Raw genomic sequence first — 20,190 nt, 5'->3', positions numbered from 1 at the left:
GGCAATCCTAAGCCTGGCCATTAATACTGTTAGCAAATGAAGCTTTGGGGACACAGTAATGTGAATTGGAAAGAGAAATTATTTTGTGATTTTCTGATCTATTTTTTCCAATTTTATAACCTTGCAAAGTTTGTCTCATATTTTGAGGAACTGGGACATTTTCTTGGCAACGTGATGCTAAGATTATTTTTTTCTGATTCTTGCCAAAAGGCTGAGTATGATAATATATTAAAAGTTACAGAACATATTTACAGCCTATTTTTTACAATACTCTAAGCAACAACTCTGTATCAACTCAAATCTCTGGAAACTTAACTAGCAAATTATATTAATTTCTCATAGAATGTCTTCACAAGGGGACATTCATGTATGTTTGAAAGTTTGACAAACAAAAATATATTCATTTAATATTTAAGTAACTTCAGAAGCAAACATAGGAAATAAAATTTAACATTATGCCCTTGACTGAATGACTACCAAATACAATGATGTCTACATCAAGGATATTTCCGTGGGTTTTGCAAAACTGCTATAAAACGTGCTGCCCAGTATATTTCTCAACCTTTACACAATCATCAGTAATCAAATCTTCCTTGATTTTGTAGCAGGAAGAGGCTATTTTTTCTCTCTTGAAGAAATGGTATAGAGAATTTCCTTTTATTGTTATTTTTTCATACTTCTATATTGACTTACAGGAAGGTAAGTATTGGGATTTTCACTCAGCCTAGGCTTGATTTTTGAAATAATGACTCCCACCTTTCTCTTGATCTTTTACTTTGACCTTAAGCAGATTTTTTAATAATTTGCTTTCACAAATTTCTTCCACTGTAAGCCACCTTAAACATTTTAGGAAAGGTAAAGAACTGTATTACAGCAAGCAAGTTTTTGGATATCCTCGGGAAATTTGAAGAAAACTTAGTAATAATACTGAACTTAGGTTTTCCGAGCCTCAGCACCTTTATCCACAAAATGTGACTAAAGTCTTCACTTCATAAAATCGTTGGAAGGATCGAATGAGCTAAAAAGTAAAGGGTTTTAGAACATTAGTGAGTGAATGGGAGGAATGGGAGGTGCTTAATAAGTGTTTCCTAACTGGATCCCCGAAATAGCAAATACATGCAATGCTAAGCCTTCTAGACCCAGGGGAATTCAAGGTTAATGGCATCAGGAAATTGTTCACAATGACAATGAAGTCGTGGTTGTATGTTTTCACAAAGAAATTAAACAAATCACCCAATAAATGGTGTTTTTTGTTTGGTTGGTTGGTTGGTCGGTTTTGGTTTGTTTTTGTTTTTGTTTTGACAGAGTCTCACTCTGTCGCCCAGGTTAGAGTGCAATGGTGCGACCTCGGTTCACTACAACCTCTGCCTCCCGGGTTCAAGCGATTCTCCTGCCTCAGCCTCCCCATTAGCTGGGATTACAGGCGCCCACCACCAGGCCTGGCCAATGTTTTTGTATTTTTAGTTGAGACGGGGTTTCACCATGTTGTCCAGGCTAGTCTCAAACTCCTGATCTCAGGTGATCCGCCCTCCTCGGCCTCCCAATGTTTTGGGATTACAGGCATAAGCCACCGCCCCCAGCCAATAAATGTATTTTAAATTACGTTTGCTTAAAACTTCAGTTTATTGTTCGCTTTGAAACTTAGCCACGTAAAGGGAAGGCAGATGATTTCTGTAACTTTGTCAAGAATTGTTTGTCCGGGGCTTGACATTTCACCAGAAAAGATAACATAATAAGTTACCCCGAATATGTCACTGTTATTTTACTACATTGAGATATTGTGTTAAATATGACCAACATTACCTTTTATTGTACCTTGTATTGTAGCTTTTTTAACCTGCCATTTAAATCAAGAAATACGACAATTTGTCCCTACATTTTTCTTTGCTTTCTAGTTCCATTCAAGACAAAACTGCCATTAATAGGATATCTACATTCAAAGGTATGATTTATTTCAACGTTAGTGAACACCTTGAAGACATTTTTTAAAAGTGATATTTGAAAAGATGATTAGACAAGTTAAATGTGAAAAATATTTAAAGCCAAAACTCGAAAGTTGGACTTACATTACCAGAAAGATCCAAATTTGCTTCTGGTTGTTCATTTCTTTCTGACGTGTTAAGACTTGGAGATAGGCCTGGGCTGAAGGCCATGAGGTCGGTCTTGGGTGGGCCCTCGCTAGAGCACACCCTCTGCCGCCTCTGCTGTGAGTTCGACCAGCTCCCCAACGCGCTGGAGCACACCAGAGTGGGCTTGCCCGGCACACACGCACCCTCAGTGGGCGGCACTGAGCACCGCAGCGCCGTGTACAGCAGCAGTGTGAGCACCAGCAGGCTGGACACCGCGCAGATGGCGATGATCAGGTACACGTTGACATCCACCAGCGCCGCCTCTGGGCCCGCGACACCCACCGACGCCCGCGAAGACGCCTTTGGCGCCTGGCCGCTCTCCACCAGAGACACAAGCACAGTGGCCGTGACTGTCAGCGCCGGCTCACCGTGATCCTTCACTAGCACCAGAAGGCGGTAGCGCGACAAGTCAGCCTCGTCCAGGACACGAGTCGTGCTGATCTCGCCCGTGTACAGCCCCACGCGGAACGGGATGCGCGCGCCGCCTGCTGCCGGCTGCAGTTCATAGGACAGCCACGCGTTGTAGCCCGAGTCGGCGTCCACTGCGCGCACCTTCGCCACCACATGACCCGCACCCACCAATCGCGGCACCAGCTCACTGACTGCACCAATAGTGCCACCCACTCGAGGCGCCAGCAGCGCCGGCGCGTTGTCGTTCTCGTCCAGCACGAACACCTGCAGCGTCACGTTGCTGCCCAGAGGCGGCATGCCCGCATCCCGCGCGCTCACCTGGAACTGCAGCAGCTCCACTTCCTCGTGGTCCAGGGGCTGCAGTGCGTACACCTTGCCGCTCTCCGCGTGCACCGACACGTAGTTCGACAGCGCGCGCTCGCCCACCCGCCGTTCCACCAGCGAATAGGACACCAGCGCGTTCTGCTGCGCGTCCGCGTCCCGCGCAGACACCGTGAAGATGTGGCAGCCCGGCGGGTTGTTCTCCTTCACGAATACTGTGTACTCGGGCTGCGCGAACGCAGGCGCGTTGTCATTCACGTCGGCCACCTCCACGGACACCCTGGCCGTGACCCACAGCGAAGGCGAGCCCCCGTCCCGTGCGGTCACCACCAGCTCATAGACCGACAGGCTCTCGCGATCCAGGGCGCTGTCCAACACCAACGAGTAGTAATTCTTGAAGGTGGACACCAGCTTGAAGGGGACGTGGGGCATTAAGGAGCAAGTCACCTGCCCGTTGGCACCTGAGTCACGGTCAGACACGGTGATGAGGGCGATGACGGTGCTGAGTGGAGCGTCCTCTCTGATAGGCAAATACAATGAAGTGACCGCCAGTTCTGGAGCATTATCATTTACATCCAGCACTTTCACCAAAACCTTACAGTGATTTGACATCGGAGGACTTCCTTTATCAACTGCCTTTACTTGAATTTCGTAGGATTTTGTTTCTTCATAATCCAGTTTATCAATTAACCTAATTTCTCCTGAGCGGGAATCAACTTTGAATTTTTCTTGAATGTCACGAGAAATACCACTGTCAAAGGAAAAGACGACTTCACCATTTACACCTTCGTCAGCATCAGAGGCATTTAATGTGGTCACTAATGTTCCATTTGCTGTAGTCTCTAACAAGTGGACTCTGTATACGGCCTGGTCAAACAGTGGGGCGTTATCATTAACGTCGAGGACGGTGATCAGCAGCTCAACTGTACCTTGCAGCTCCGGTTTGCCCCCATCAGTGGCTGTCAGTAATAAGTGAAGTTCTGGTGTTTCTTCTCTATCCAAAGATTTTCTCAATTCAAGCCAAAGAGATTTACTCAGTTCATCACTTGCCTCTACATCCAAAGAGAAATAATCACTCGGGCTGAGCGTGTACGTTAGAAGAGCGTTAGCACCAATGTCTGCATCAGCAGCTCCTTCTATCGGAAAACGCGAATTCAGGAGTCTAGATTCAGGAATAAATATTATTTGTTCTCTGCCCCTGAAGACGGGTGGATTATCGTTAATGTCTTTCACCTTCACCTCCACATGGAAAACCTGCAGCGGCCTGTCGGCGATCAACTCCAGGTGGATGCTGCACTCCGCGCTCCACTGGCACAGCTCCTCGCGATCGATCCGAGAATTCACAAACAAAATGCCATTCTGCAGATTTACCTCCAGAAGGTCCCTGTGTGTTTTGGACGCCACCCGGAACAGGCGAGGCACCAGCTCCGCCAGCTCCAGTCCCAGGTCCTGAGCAACGCGGCCAACGAAGGTGCCGTGTTTGGCTTCCTCCGGGATCGAGTAGTGGAGCTGGCCGCTCCCCACCTCCCAGGCTGCGAGGAGCAGAAGCCAAAGAAGCAGATCCCGGGCTCCCAGGCCCCCTCTCCTAGAAAACACCATTGCAAAAGGACTACACCTTTCTTATGCTCTCCTCTTACTTCAAAATCATGCTATTTTATCTAATATTTCCAATCATTTATCTCTTTACCGTTTCTGTCTTCTCTCAGGCGGTGACAAAATGGAGCTTCCTCCTTCACTTTTAGTGATCAGTAGCTCCCTTCTATTGACAAGACTTTGTGGTGTACAGCGACATCATGTGGCCAATGTAAATTTTAGATCCATTCGTTGATTTTCAAAATGCAATCTATATCCGTCTGCAATTTGTTAAATGCAATCATTTTCAATTTTATGTCCTTTTAAGACCCAGGACATTTCAAATCTCATTGGAGAGTGTGTAATCCAGTATTTTCCTTTAGTAATGATTACTAAATGATTTCCTTTAGTAATGATTAATTGAATTAGAAACTTTAAGATATACTTAACCTCTCTTTACATCATTTTATTTAAAACGATTTATCAGCTTATATATTTTTATTATTAAATATTTGCAACTGAATGTCAAAGTTTTAAAATAAGGTAGTTTGACTGATATGATTCACCTTATTCTAGGATAGCTTGGGTGTTTTTTTTTAAATGATATTATACACACACACACGTACATATGCCCATGTATATATAGTTATCAGGTACTTACAGATGACATTTTTGGAAAATTTCTGAACACATGTAAAATTCCTTTAATGTGGTATGAACAACTTCATCATTTTCTGATACTTTAACTGTTAGAATAAAGATATTTGTGACATTTTCCCTTGTTGCTTGTTATATAACATAATGACCTAAGTATTGAACTTATAACTCTGACTTCCAAAACTCAGTACTCCTAATTGAATCGGTGTCCACTAGATCTTTTATTCCTATGTTAAATTTTCAGCCATGCTTTTTTCTTATCAAGACCAAACATTGTCATATTACAACAAAAATCATATGGATATTGAATCGCAATATCAGAGACACGTACTGAGAATCTTTATATAGTCCATAGTCAAAAGAAAAACGTAAATCTAATGCAAAGATATATTTAAAACATAATTTGAGAATAACCTACCTATTAATAAACCTCTCTTTCAATTTCAATCCAATTCATAATCAGAATCCCATAGCTACATCTTAGTTTGACTAAGAAATGTGATCAGAATAAGCTATTACTAGTTTTTTTTTAAAGGAATGGCCATAATGTTTATATTTTAAGTACTAAGAATAGTTAAGGACATTAATGTGAATAAGGATTATTTAATCCAGTATGTCTTCATAATCAGAAAGCCTAAATCCTTGTTTACTTGATAATTAAGATATAGACAAAACATGGAACTATTTTATTTTTAACAAGCAGTTTATATATTTTAACAGTTCAATGTAGTAATTACTTTATTACAAAAGATAGAGCAACATAAGATACATGAATATTCTCTTAGTCTAAAAGTGAAGCAAACTTTAAACTTGGAAACATTCTAAAGGTTAGCAGATTTAGAGAACATTGTCAACATTTGGAAGTGCAAAATACTTTAAAGTGTTATAAATTTTGAAGACTGACATAGTGGTGAAATCTCTGGGTTTTTGCCTTATCTATTCCAGACTTGGACCAGAAGAAGCCAACAACCAGAAACATTATTGGGTACTGATGCAAAAAGCTCAAAAAAAAAGCATGCTTTCTCTAGACAAAGGACCAGGAAATAGGCAGCCTAGCAAGACAAAAAGCTCCTAGATAATCATTTACTCCAGGTAATCACCACAGAAAAAAACTGTGGCCCCACCAGCAAAAGTTGAGTGGGGAATCTAGATTAACGCTCTTGCAAAGCTGTTAATGAGGAACCCCAATACTTCTGGTGGTATCAGATCAGGCCAAAAAATGAAACTGAGACTTTCATTCCCCCAACTGCTAGCAAGCTCCACAGTTGTGGTATCAGAGGAGACCATGTGGACAGCCTGGACTAGTACTCCTATGCAGAAAATAACACGGTGCCACCTCCCCCTCTCTGCTGGGGTGGTGCATTAGTCCATTTTGCATTGCTATAAAGGAATACCTGAGGCTGGGTAATCTATAAAGAAAAGAGGTTTATTTGGCTCACGGTTCTCCAGGCTACATAAGAAGCATAGTGCCGGCATCTGCCTTTGGTGAGGGCCTCTGGAAGCTTCCAATCACAACTGATAGCAAAGGGGGATCCAGCATAGCTCATGGTAAGAGAGAGAGAAAACAAGAGAGAGAGGGAGGAGGTGCCACACTCTTAAAAAATATATATCATGTGAACTCATAGAGTGGTAACTCACTCATTACCAAGCACCAAGCCATTCATGAGGAATCCGCCCCCATGACACAAACACCCACAACTAGGTTCACCTCCAACATTGGAGATCACTTTTCAACAAGAGATTCGGAGGAGCCAAATATCCAAACCATATCATTCCACCCCAGCCCTCCAAATCTCATGTCCTTCTCACATTGCATAATCCAATCATTCCTTACCAATAGTTCTCCCAAAGTCTTAACTTGTTCCAGCATCAACTCAATCAAAAGTCCCAAGTCCCATCTGAGACTCAAGGCAAGTTCCTTCCACCTAAGAGCCTGTAAGATTAAAAAAAAAAAAAGATACAATGGTGGTACAGGCATTGCATTGGGTAAACATTTCCATTCTAAAAGGGAGAAAACAGCCAAAAGAAAGGAACAGGCCCCACACAAATCTGAAACCACACAGGGCAGACATTAAATCTTGAAGCTCCAAAATAATTATTGACCCCATGTCCTGCATCCAGGGCATACTGGTGCACAGAGCAGACTCCTAAGGCATTGAGCAGCCCCACCTCCATGCCTTTGTAGGGTGCAACACCCATGGCTGATATCATGGCTTGGAATTGAATGCCTGCAGCTTCTCCAGGCTCAGGGTGCAAGCTGCTGGTGGCATTCTCATATTATTCTCGGATCTAGAGGATAGTGGCCCCCTTCCCACAGCTCCATTAGAAAGTATGCTGGTGAAAACTCGGTGGGAGAGCTCCAGCTCCACATTTCTCCTGGGAATTGCTCTAGTAGAAGTTCTTTACAGGAGCTCCACCCTATGGCAGGCTTCTGCCTAGGCATCCAGGCTTTCTGATACATCCTCTGAAATCTAGGTGGAAGCTGCCAAGCCTCCTTCACACTTGCATTCTGTGCGCCTACAGGCTTAACACCACGTGGAAACCATCAAGGTTTATGGTGGCCTGCACTCTCCAGCGCAGTGGCCAGAGCTGTACCTGTGGCCTGTACCTGTACCAGCTGGAGCCAGGGCAGTCAGGATCCTGGGAGCAGTGTCCCAAGGCTTCACATGCCAGCAGGGCCTTGGGCCTGGTCCTCAAACTCATTCTTTCCTCCTAGGTCTCTGGATCTGTGATGGGAGGGACTACCTGGAAGATTTCTGAAATGGCTTAGAGGCCTTTTCCCCATTATCTTAGGTATTAGCACTTGCCTCCCTTTTAGTCATGCTAATCTCCATGGCAAGTGGTTTCTCTGTAGCCCTCTTGAATCTATTTCCTGAAAATGCTTTTTCCTTCTCTTACTACGTGGCCAGGTTGTGACTTGTCCAAATTTTTACACTCCACTTCACTTTTAAATATAAGTTCCAACTTTAAGTCATTTATTTGCTCCCATATCTAATCATAGGTTGTTAGAAGCAGCCATGACACATCTTGAATGCTTCACTGCTTAGAAATTTCTTCCCCTGGCTGGGCGCAGTGGCTTATGCCTGTAATCCCAGCACTTTGGGAAGCCAAGGTGGGTGGATCACGAGGTCAGGAGATCGAGACAATCCTGGCTAACACGGTGAAACCCTGTCTCTACTAAAAAAATACAAAAAAAAAAAATTAGCCAGCTGTGGTGGCAGGCACCTGTAGTCCCAGCTACTCGGGAGGCTGAGACAGAAGAATGGCATGAACCTGGGAGATGGAGCCTGCAGTGAGCCGAGATTGTGCCACTGCACTCCAGCCTGCTAGAGAGCGAGACTCCGCCTCAAAAAAAAAAAAAAAAAAAAAAAAGAAGAAAGAAATTTCTTCCACCGGATATCCTAGGTAATCATACTTAAGTTCAACCCTCCATAAATCCCCAGGACATTGACACAATGCAGCCAAGTTCTTTGCTAAGACATAACAAGAGTGACCTTTGCTCCAGTTCCCAATAAATTCCTAATTTCCATCTGAGAACTCATCAGCTTGGCCTTTGCTATCCATAGTTCTATCAGCATTTTTGTCACAACCACTTAACAAGTCTCTAAGAAGTTCCAAACTTTCCCTCATCTTCCTGTCTTTTCTGAGACCTCCAAATTCTTCCAATCTCAGCCCGTTACCCAGCTCCAAAGCTGCTTCCACATCTTCAGATATCTTTATAGAAACACCCCAGTCTTTGGTACCAATTTTCTGTATTAGTTCATTTTGTGTTGCTATGAAGAAATATCTGAGACTGGGTAATCTATAAAGAAAGGAGGTTTATTTGCCTCATGGTCCTGCATGCTGTACAGGAAGCAGGGTGTTGGCATCTGCTTCTGGTGAAGGCCTCAGGAAGCTGCCAATCATGGCTGAACACGAAGGGAAAACCAGCATATCACATGATTAGAGAGAGAGCAAGAGGAAAAGGAAGGAGATACCACACTCTTTTAAGCAACTAGATCTTGTGTGAACTCACAGAGTGGGAGCTCACTCACTACCCCAAGAATAGCACCAAGTCATTCATGAGGGATGCACTCTTATGACCCAAACACCTCCTGATAGCCTCAACTCCAACATTAGGCATCACAATTCAACATGAGATTTGAAGAGGACAAATATCCAAACCATATCAGGTGATGTCAGAGGAGGTTTTAGTGGAGAGCCAAGACCTTTCACCATGTGATAACAAGGGCATCTCTACCTTAGTGTCTATGGAGAACACATGGTGGGGCCAAAACTTCCACCCCACCTAGAAGTATAGAGGACATGTCCATGCATTTGTCAATGTAGGCCTATGGGAAACTTGGGCTTTATCTTCAAGTGACAGTAATGAGGTAGTGCCAATGCTCTCTCTGACAGAACAGTGTCAGGAGAAACTAGCTAAAATAGAATAAGTAAGCTCCAGAGTCTCAAAACATGATATAAAAATGTACAAGTTTAAATATGAAGAAATTACTCATTATTCCAATAACCAAGAAGATAAATTAAATTTAAAAAATAACATACCAATGCCAACAATGAGATGAAAGAGCTGTTAGAATTCTGTGATAAAAATTTTAAAGCAGTCACCATGAAAATGCTTCAATGAGCAATTGCAAATATGCTTGAAACAAATAAAAAAATAGAAACCTTCAGCAATGAAACAGAAAGTCTCAGCAAATAAATAGATGATGAAAAGAACCAAATGAAAATTTTGGAAAAAAGTACAATAACCAAAATAAAAACCCAAATAGAAGAATGGAGTGGTCAAAAAAGAGAATAAGGAAACTAAAAGAAAAATAGAAAATACTGAATCTGGGCAGGGCACAGTGGCTCACACCTGTAATCACAGCACTTTGGGAGGTGAAGGTGGGAGGATTGCTTAAGCCCAGGAGTTTGAGGTTATGGTGCAGTATGATCATGCCACTGCACTCCAGCCAGGGCAACAGAGCATGACCCCATCTCTAAAAACATAACAAATAAGTAAATAAATAAAAATTACGCAATTTGAAAAACAGCAACAAAATAGACTAAAAGAATAAAAAAGAACAGTAACTTGGGGACATGTGGGAACTTAACAAAAGCTCCAACATTCATGTCAGTGGAGTACTGAAAGAAAAGGCAAAGAAGACAAGGCTAAAAATAACTCAAAAAAGGGCTAAAAAGTTCCCAAATTTGATAAACAATATAGAGAGGTGAGTGAACTCCAAAGACTCCACACCAAGGCATATAACAGGCAAACTTTTGAAAATAAATGAAAAAGAAAAAATCTTAGGCTAGGTGTAGAGGCTCGTGCCTGTAATTCCAACATTTTGGAAGGCCAAAGTGGGAGGATTGCTTGAGCCCAGGGGTTCAAGACCAACCTAGGCAACATAGTAAGACCTTGTCTCTACAAAAAATAAACAAATTTAGCTGGACATGGTGGCATGCACCTGTACTCTCAGTTACTTAGGAGGGTGAGGTGGGAGGATCACTTGAGCCTGAGAGATCAAGGCTGCAGTGAGCCAACACCATATCACTGCACTCTAGCCTGAGTGACAGAGCAAAACCCTGTCTCAAAAAAAAAAAAAGAAAGAAAGAAAGAAAAGAAAAGAAAAAGAAAGAGAAAAAAAACTGACTAAGTGAATCAAAAAAAGACCCAATTACATGCTGCCTACAAGTATCTCACTTGAAATATAAAAATACAGGGAGATTCAAATTAAAAATGTAAAAGCTATATCAACAAGCAAAATGTCTTGAGCATCCCCAAAACCTGTTGCCATGACCTTTGCTTTTTGTGTGTGTTGGGACCTTTGCTTTTGACCAGCCTGCTTTTACTTTGACTAGACCATTTGCACCTCTTGGTAACATTGCTTTGATTGTGCTTTGTCTTCAAGATCATACTGCTAAAGCCATGTGTCATCTCCTGTTACAGTTCTCCAAAGAAAGTATTCAGAATCTTGATCCCATTGTTTAAAATTTCCATGGAAACTCAGTTCTCATCTGCAGCTGATCTAGGTGCAATGGTTTTGGACCCATTGAGGAGAAATTTGCTCAACTTTAATTTTTTAGTCAGAAGTGATCAAAGGAAAGCAGAAGCATCTATCAAATAGAGTTCAAGACAAAGAAAACTACCGGGATATAGAGGAAAATCAGGCCAGGAGCGGTGGCTCATGCATGTAATCCCAGCAACTTGGGAGGCCAAGGCGGGTGGATCATTTGTGGTCAGGAGTTCAAGACGAGCCTGGCCAACGTGATGAAATCCCCTCTCTACTAAAAATACAAAAATGAGCCAGGCGGTAGTGGTGCGCGCCTGTAATCCCAGCTACTTGGGAGGCTGAGGCAGGAAAATCACTTGATCCTGAGAGGTGGAGGTTGCAGTAAGCCGAGATCACACCACTGCACTCCAGTCCGGATGACAGAGTGAGACCCTGTCTCAAAAAGAAAAGAGAGAGAGGAGAGGAAAATTATAAATGATAAGGAGTCAATCCACCAAAAAGACATGGCAACCCTAAATGTGTATGCACCAAACAACAGAGCTGTGAAACAAAATCTCATAGAACTAAAAGGAGAAACAGATAAATCCACAATTATAATTGGAGACTTCAACAATTCTCTCTCAACAAATAACAGAACAACTAAAGAGAAAATCAGCAAGAATATAGAAGAACTCAGCAACATCACTAACCAATGGAAACTAATTGACGTTTATAGAACACACTATTCAACAATCACAGGCTGAGCACAGTGGCTCACACCTGTAATCCCAGCACTTTGAGACACTGAGGCAAGCAGATCACTTGAGGTCAGGAGTTCGAGATCAGCCTGGCCAACATGGTGAAACCCTGTCTCTACTAAAAATACAAAAATTAGCCAGGTGTGGTGGTGCATGCCTGTAGTCCCAGCTGCTTGGGAGGCTGAGGCAGGAGAATCACTTGAGCCCGGGAGGTGGAGGTTGCAGTGAGCCAAGAGCCAAGATCATGCCACTGCACTCCAGCCTGGGCAACAGAGTGAGACTCTGTCTCAAAAAAAAAAAAAAAAAAAAAAAAGAGAGAGAGACTCCATCATCTCAAAAAAAAAAATTTCAAAATACACTCTTCCAAGTGCCAGTGAAACATATTTCAAAACACATCTTGCCCTGAGTCATAAAACAAGCCTCAGTAAATGTAAAAGACATGAAATCATACAGAGTGTGTTCTGTGACCACAATGGAATCAAAGGAGAAATCAATAACATAGAGATAAAAGAAAAATATTCTAACACTTGGATGTTAACATATCTCTAAATAATCCATGGGCCAAAGACGATGTCTCAAAGGAATAAAAAAAATTACATGGTATGAGGTAAAAAAAATTTAATTTAAAAAATAACACCAATACTAATCTCTCCCAGAAAATACAAGAGGTCTTCAAAAAGTTCACGAAAAATGCGTACTATGAAAAAATATGCATGAATTTAAATAAAGTTTGCATCATAATAAACTTGTATTAACTTGTTATAACATGTCTGAGCAGGATCTAGTTTAAGCCACAAAGAAGGATAGGACTTCCGTTTGAAAAGACTCCCAATTAGAGCAACATGAATTCACTAAAATTGAAGCAAGAACAAACATCAGATTTATGGTGAAGCTTGGGTGGAAGAATAATGAAATCATTGACACTTTATGAAAAGTTTATGAGGACAATGCCTCAAAGAAATAAGTAGTGTACAAATGGATAACTTGTTTTAAGAAGGGATAAGATGATGTTGGAGATAAAGCCTGTAGTGACAGGCTATCCATATCATTTTATAAGAAACAAATTAGTCCTGTTCATACCGTAATTGAACAGGGCCAATGATTAACAGCAGATACAATAGGAAATACCATAGACATCCCAGATGGTTCAGCTTACACAATTCTGACTAAAAAATTAAAGTTGAGCAAATTTCTGCTCAATGGGTGCCAAATTGCACCCAGATCAGCTGCAGATAAGAGCTGAGTTTCCATGGAAATTTTAAACAATGGGATTAAGATTCTGAATACTTTCTTTGGAGAATTGTAACGGGAGATGAAACATGGCTTTAGCAGTATGATCTTGAAGACAAAGCACAATCAAAGCAATGCTATCAAGAGGTGTAAATTGTCTAGTCAAAGTAAAAGCCGGCTGGTCAAAAGCAAAGGTCCCAACACACACAAAAAGCAAAGGTCATGACAACAGGTTTTGCAGATCTTAAAGGTATTTTGCATGTTGACTTTCTGGAGGGCCAGAGAACGTTTTAAGAAAGCCAAGCTTTAGCAGAAAAATAACCAGGAAAGCTTTACTATAGAGTTCTTCTCCACCACAACAATGCTCATGTTCATTCCTCTCAACAAGGGCAATTTCACAAGAATTCTGACATGTAAAATCACTGGGCATCCACCATACAGTCCCAGTTTGGTTATTTCTTTTTTTTCTTTTTCTTTTTTTTCGAGACAGGGTCTCACTCTGTCGCCCAGGCTGGAGTGCAGTGGCACAATCTTGGCTCACCGCAACCTCCACCTCCTAGGTTCATGTGATTCTCCTGCTTCAGCCTTCTGAGTAGCTGGGATTACAGGTGTGTGCCATCTTGCCCAGGTAATTTTTATATTTTAATAGAGATGGGTTTTCACCACGTTGGCCAGGCTGGTCTCAAACTCCTGACCTCAAGTGATCCACCTGCCTCTGCTTCCCACAGTTCTGGGATTACAAGTGTGGGCCACCATGCCCTGCCCCAATGTGATTATTTCTGACTTTTCTTTATTTCCCAATCTTAAAAAATCTTTAAAGAGCATCCATTTTCCTTCAATTAATAATGTAAACAATTCTTCATTGACATGGTTAAATTCTTAGGACCATCAGCTCTTTAGAGACGGACTAAATGGCTGGTATCATCCCTTATAAAAATGTCTTGAGCTTGGCGGGACCAAGATGGCTAACTAGAAGCAGCAGCAGTTAGAGGCTCCCATTGAGAAGAAACAAAACAGCATGTCAATCCTGCACTGGCAATCGAGGTATCCAGGTTTTATCATCAGGACTGACTAGGCAGTTGGTGTGACCCATAAAGAGCAAGAAAAAGCAGGGTGCTGCGTCGGCCCACATGGAGAAAGGGCAAACCCCACCCCCAACCAAGGAAGGTGGTGAATGAGCATGCTATCTTGCCTGGGAAACCGTGCTTTTTCCACAGATCTGCGCAACCCACAGATCGGAAGATTCCACTCGTGAGCCCATACTACCAGGGCCTTGGGTCCCAACCACAGAGCTGCACAGACTCTCAACAGCCACTCTGCTGGAATCTGCCTAAAACTAATGAGTTCCCGGAGGAGAAGCCGCCATCATCACTGCAGCTGCCTGCTGTCTAAGCCATCTGAGCTTCCAGGGGGAGAGATGGCAGCCATCACTGCGGCTGTCAGCTGCCTAAGACAACTGAGCTCCCTGAGGTAGGGGCGGCCCTCATCACTGTGGTTGCTAGCTGCCTAAGAAAACTGAGCTCCCTGCGGGAGGGATGGCAAACATTACTCCAGCTGCTAGCTAGGTACACTGCTACCTGACACTGAACTGGGGGTAGCGGGGAGGGTGGCAGCCATCACTATAGTTCTAGACCACATTTTTCCCCTCCTGGAGCCGGAGAGACAGGACAGCTTGGTTCCAAGAGGTAATCCCCACAGTGCAGTACACAGGCTGTGGCTGAAAAATGCTGAAAACTCAAAAGGCCAGAGTGCCTCTTCTCCAAATGATCACAACACTTCTCCAGCAAGTGCACAGAACTGGACAGAGGTACCATCCTGATACCAAAACCTGGCAGAGATACAACAAAAAAGGAAAACTTCAGGCCAGTATCCCTGATGAACACTGATGCAAAAATCCTCAATAAAATACTGGCAAACTGAATCCAGCAGCACATCAAAAAGCTTATCCACCATGATCAAGTCTGCTTCATCCCTGGGATGCAAGGCTGGTTCAACATACGCAAATTAATAAACATAATTCATCACATAAACGGAACTAATGACAAAAACCACAAGATTATCTCAAAAGATGCCGAAAAAGCCTTTGATAAAATTCAACATCCTTTCATGTTAAAAACAATCAATAAACTAGGTATTGATGGAACATATCTCAAAATGGTAAGAGCCATTTACGACAAACCCATAGCCAATATCATACAGAATGGGCAAAACCCAGAAGCACTTCCCTTGAAAAGCAGCACAGGACAAAGATGCCCTCTCTCACCACTCCTATTCAACATAGTATTGGAAGTTCTGGCCAGGGCAATCAGGCAAGAGAAAGAAATAACGGGTATTCAAATAGGAAAAGAGGAAGTCAAATTGTCTCTGTTTGCAGACAACATGATCCTATATCTAGAAAAACCCATTGTCTCAGCCCAAAAGCTCCTTAAGCTGATAAGCAACTTCAGCAAAGTCTCAGGACACAAAATCAATGTGCAAAAATCACAAGCATTCCTGTACACCAACAATAGACAAGCAGAGAGCCAAATCATGAATGAACTCCCATTCACAATTGCTACAAAGAGAATAAAATACCTAGGAATACAGCTAACAAAAGATGTGAAGGACCTCGTCAAGGAGAACTACAAACCACTGCGCAAGGAAATAAGATAGGACACAAACAAATGGAAAAACATTCCATCCTCATGAATAGGAATAATCAATATCATGAAAATGGCCACACTGCCCAAAGTAATTTATAGAGTCAATGTTATTTCCATCAAACTACCATTGACATTCTTCACAGAATTAGAAAAAATGACTTTAAAATTCATATGGAACAAAAAAAGAGCCCATATAGCCAAGACAATTCTAAGCAAAAAGAACAAAGCTGGAGGCATCACGCTACCTGACTTCAAACTATACTACAAGGCTACAGTAACCAAAACAGCATGGTACTGGTACCAAAACAGACACATAGACCAATGGAACAGAATAGAGATCTCAGAAATAAGACCACACATTTACAACCATCTGACCTTTAACAAACTTGACAAAAACAAGCAATTGGAAAAGAATTCCCTACTTAATTAATAGTGCTGGGAAAACTGGCTGGTCATACGCAGAAAACTGAAACTGGACCCCTTCCTTACACCTTATATAAAAATTAGCTCAATATGGATTAAAGACTTAAATATAAAACCCAAAACCATAAAAACCCTAGAAGAAAATATAAGCAACACCATTCAGGACATAGGCATGAGCAAAGATTTTATGATGAAATCACCAAAAGCAATTGCAACAGAAGCAAAAATTGATAAATGAGGTCTAGTTAAACTAAATACCTTCTGCACAGCAAAAGAAACTATCATCAGAGTGAACAGGCAACCTATAAAATGGGAGAAAATGTTTGCAATCTACCCATCTGACAAAGGTCTAATATCCAGAATTTACAAGGAACTTAAAAAAATTTACAAGGAAAAAATACAAACAACCCCATCAAAAAGTGGGCAAAGGACATGAACAGACACTTCTCAAAAGAAGACATTTATGCAGCCAACAAACATGTGAAAAAAAGCTCAACATCACTGATCACTAGAGAAATGCAAATCAAAACCACAGTGATATACCATCTCACACCAGTCAGAATGGTGATTATTAAAAAGTCAAGAAACAATAGATGCTGGTGAGGTTGTGGAGAAATAGGAATGTTTTTACGTTGTTGGTGAGAATGTAAATTAGTTCAACCATTTTGGAAAACAGTGTGGCGATTCCTCAAAGATCTAGAACCAGAAATACCATTTGACCCAGCAATCCCATTACTGAGTATATACTCAAAGGAATGTAAATCATTCTATTATAAGGATACAAGCACACGTATGTTTATTGCAGCACTATTCACAATAGCAAAGACATGGAATCAACCCAAATGCCCATCAATGATAGACTGGATAAAGGAAATGCAGTACATATACACCATGGAATACTATGCAGCCATAAAAAAGATTGAGATCATGTCCCTTGCAGGGACATGGATGAAGCTGGAGGCCATCATCCTCAGCAAACTAACACAGGAACAGAAAACCAAACACCACTTGTTCTCACTCATAAGTGGGAGCTGAACAACGAGAACACATGGGCACAGGGAGGGGAACAACACATACCTGGGCCTGTCATGGGAGTGGGGGAGGAAGAGCATCAGGAAAAATAGCTAATGCATGTGGGGCTTAATACCTAGGTGATAGGTGCAGCAAACCACCATGGCACACATTTTCCTATATAACAAACCTGCACATTCTGCACATGTATTGTGGAGCTTAAAATAAAACAAAATAAAATAAATTTTAAAAGTGTCTTGAACTTGATGGAGATTTTGTTGAGAAATAAAATTGATAATTTTTATTTTGATCTTTTAATTCAATTTTCCATGAACTTTTGGAAGTCCCCACATAGGAAAGTAATCCATCTAAGTAGAAGGAATATTTCTCAATGTATGCTATGAAGACAGTATCACCCTGATGCCAAAACCAAAGACAATACAAAAATAAAAAGAAAACACAGAGTGATAACTTTTATAAATTTAGATTTCAACAATTTTTAAAATACTAGCAAATAAAATTTTACAATGAGTAAAAAGAATTATACACCATGATCAAGTGGGCTTTTTTCATATATTCAATATTTGAAAATCTGTCATTATAATCTACCATATTAAAGGGCTAAAGAAGAAAAGACATATGTTCATAATGATTATGTCAATAAATGCAGAAAGACATTCAACCAAACTTCAATATCAATTCACGGTTTTTAAAATTCTCAGAAAAATAGAAATAGAGGAGAACTTTCTCAACTCAGTAAGAAGCATCTATAAAAAATCTATAGACAGATTTATATTTAATTGTGAAGAACTGAATGCTTTTATCCCAAGATCAAGAAAAAAGCAAAAATATCTATTCTCACCACTCGTATTCAACATAGCACTGGAAGTTCTACACAATGCAATAAGGCAAGAAAAGTAAATAAGAGGAATACAAACGAGAAAGAAATAAAATTGTTTTTATTCATGTTTGACACAACTGTGTACTTTAAAATCCCAAGGAATAGACAAAAAATAAACCACTTCTAGAATAAATGAATTCAGCAAGGTCACTAAAAAAAACATGAACATAGAAAAGTAAATTGTATACCCATATACTAACAATGAACAAATGGATACCAAAATTTAAAATATAATACCATTTCCATTAACTCAAAAAGGATACTTAGGTGTAAATGTAAAAAAAAACATGTACAGGACTTGTGTTCTAAAAACTACAATAACTACACAACACTGATGAAAGATTTTTAAAATCTAAATAAATGGAGAGACATACACTGTGCTCATGTGTTGGAAGACTCAAAAAGTCACGGAGATACATTGATTTTTCCTGAATTGATATATAATTTTACACAGTTTCTACCAAAATGCCAGCAAGATTTTCTGTGGCTATAGATGAGATTACTGTAAAATTTATATGGAATACCAAAGGAACTAGAATAATTAAAACAATTTTGAGAAACAAGAAAAAAGTAGGAAAAATCAATGTACTCTATTTTAAGATTTTTACTAAATAGCTACACTAATGAAGACTGTGTATAATAATAAGTAGATGAATAGACATGTAAATCAATGGAACAAGATAAAATAAATAATCCAAAAGTAGACCCATGCAAATATGCCCATCTGAATTTTGACAAAGGTGCAAATGCAACTAACTGAAGGAAAGATAGCCTTCCAAAAAATGGCATTGGAGCAATTGGACATCCATGGGCAAAAAAAATAAGCTTCAGCCTAAGTCTCACATCTTATACTAAAATTAATTCAAAATTTATCACAAATTTAAAAGTAACATAACATTCTAAGATTTTTAGAAAACAACATAAAGGAAAATATTCAGGATCTAGGGCTAGGCAAAAGGCTCTTAGACTTGACATCAAAAGCATAATCTGTAAAATGAAAAACTAATAAGTTGAATTTCTTAAACATTTTTAAACTTTTACCCTTTTAAAAAAACATATTAAAAGCATAAAAGATAAAGCTAAAATTTTGGAGAAAATGTTTGCAAGCACATATCTGACAACACACTTATATCTAGTACATATAAAAGAACAGTCAAAACTCAACAGTAAAAAAGCAAACAGCCCAATTAGAACCTGGATATGAAAAGACATTTTACCAAAGAAAATATCCAAGAAGGCAAAGAAACACATGAACATATTTTCAATGCCAGTAGCTATTAGGGAGGAACAATAAAACTACAATTGGGTATTATTAGATACCTATCAGAATGACTAAGATAAAATGTTGAAAACACCAAATGTTAGAAAAAAATTCAGAGAAACTAGATTACTCATACATTCTGGTGATAATGCAAACTGCTATAGCCACTCTGATAAAGAGTAAGGCAGTTTCTTTAAAAACAAAAAAAGCAACCAACTACCCATGGACCTCTCATATAGAACAATAATTGCATTCTTCAGCATTTATTTAATAGAAGTAAAAACTTGTGTTCACACAAAAACCTTTACACAAATGGTAATACAAATTTCATTCATAATATTCCTGAACTTAAAACATCCCAGATGTCCTTCAACAGATGAATAATAAACAGGGGAACATCTATGTAATGGAATTCTATTCCATTATATTAATACATTCAATAACCTGGATGAATTTCCAGAGAATTATGCTGAGTGAAAATGACTAATCACAAAATGTTTTATACTGTATGATTTTATTTATATATCATTCTGGAAATAACAACATTTTAAAAGTGGAAAACAGATTAGTGGTTGCAAGGGTTAAGAAAGAGGTGGGCCAGGGGTGAAAGGTAGTATGGGCATAAAAGGGCAATATAAGGAATCTCTGTAGTAATGGAAATGTTCTGGATCTTAACTGCATCAATATCAATATTTTGGATGTAATATTGATAGTCTTGGAAGATGTTACCATTGTGGAAAAGTGGGTAAAGAGTACAGAGGATTATTATTTCTTATAATTGCATGTGAGCCTACAATTATCTTAAATAATAAGTGTGTTCATCTGATTTGCTTTGCTATAAAGGACTACCTGAGGTCAGTACTATATAAAGAAAATAGGTTTATTTGGCCAATGGTTTG

The 20,190-nt window shown here is 40.2% G+C and overlaps 1 protein-coding gene across 1 annotated transcript in view; it reads right to left on the bottom strand.

Moving 5' to 3' along the window:
• Window positions 1–8,851, bottom strand: part of LOC100992160 (protocadherin alpha-11) — a 229,923-nt gene extending 221,072 nt beyond the window's left edge. Inside the window, exon 1 of the mRNA XM_034960630.3 lies at window positions 2,067–8,851. Coding sequence (XP_034816521.1) covers window positions 2,067–4,460 — 2,394 coding nt within the window. The 5' untranslated portion in view covers window positions 4,461–8,851. The remainder of the gene's footprint in view (window positions 1–2,066) is intronic.
• Between the last annotated feature and the right edge of the window lie 11,339 nt (window positions 8,852–20,190).

This window comes from Pan paniscus, chromosome 4, assembly GCF_029289425.2.
Source record: "Pan paniscus chromosome 4, NHGRI_mPanPan1-v2.0_pri, whole genome shotgun sequence".
In the NCBI taxonomy this organism is placed as follows: Eukaryota; Metazoa; Chordata; class Mammalia; order Primates; family Hominidae; genus Pan; species Pan paniscus.
Note: the sequence above shows the minus strand (reverse complement) of the source record. Positions and strands in the feature narration are given on the sequence as shown.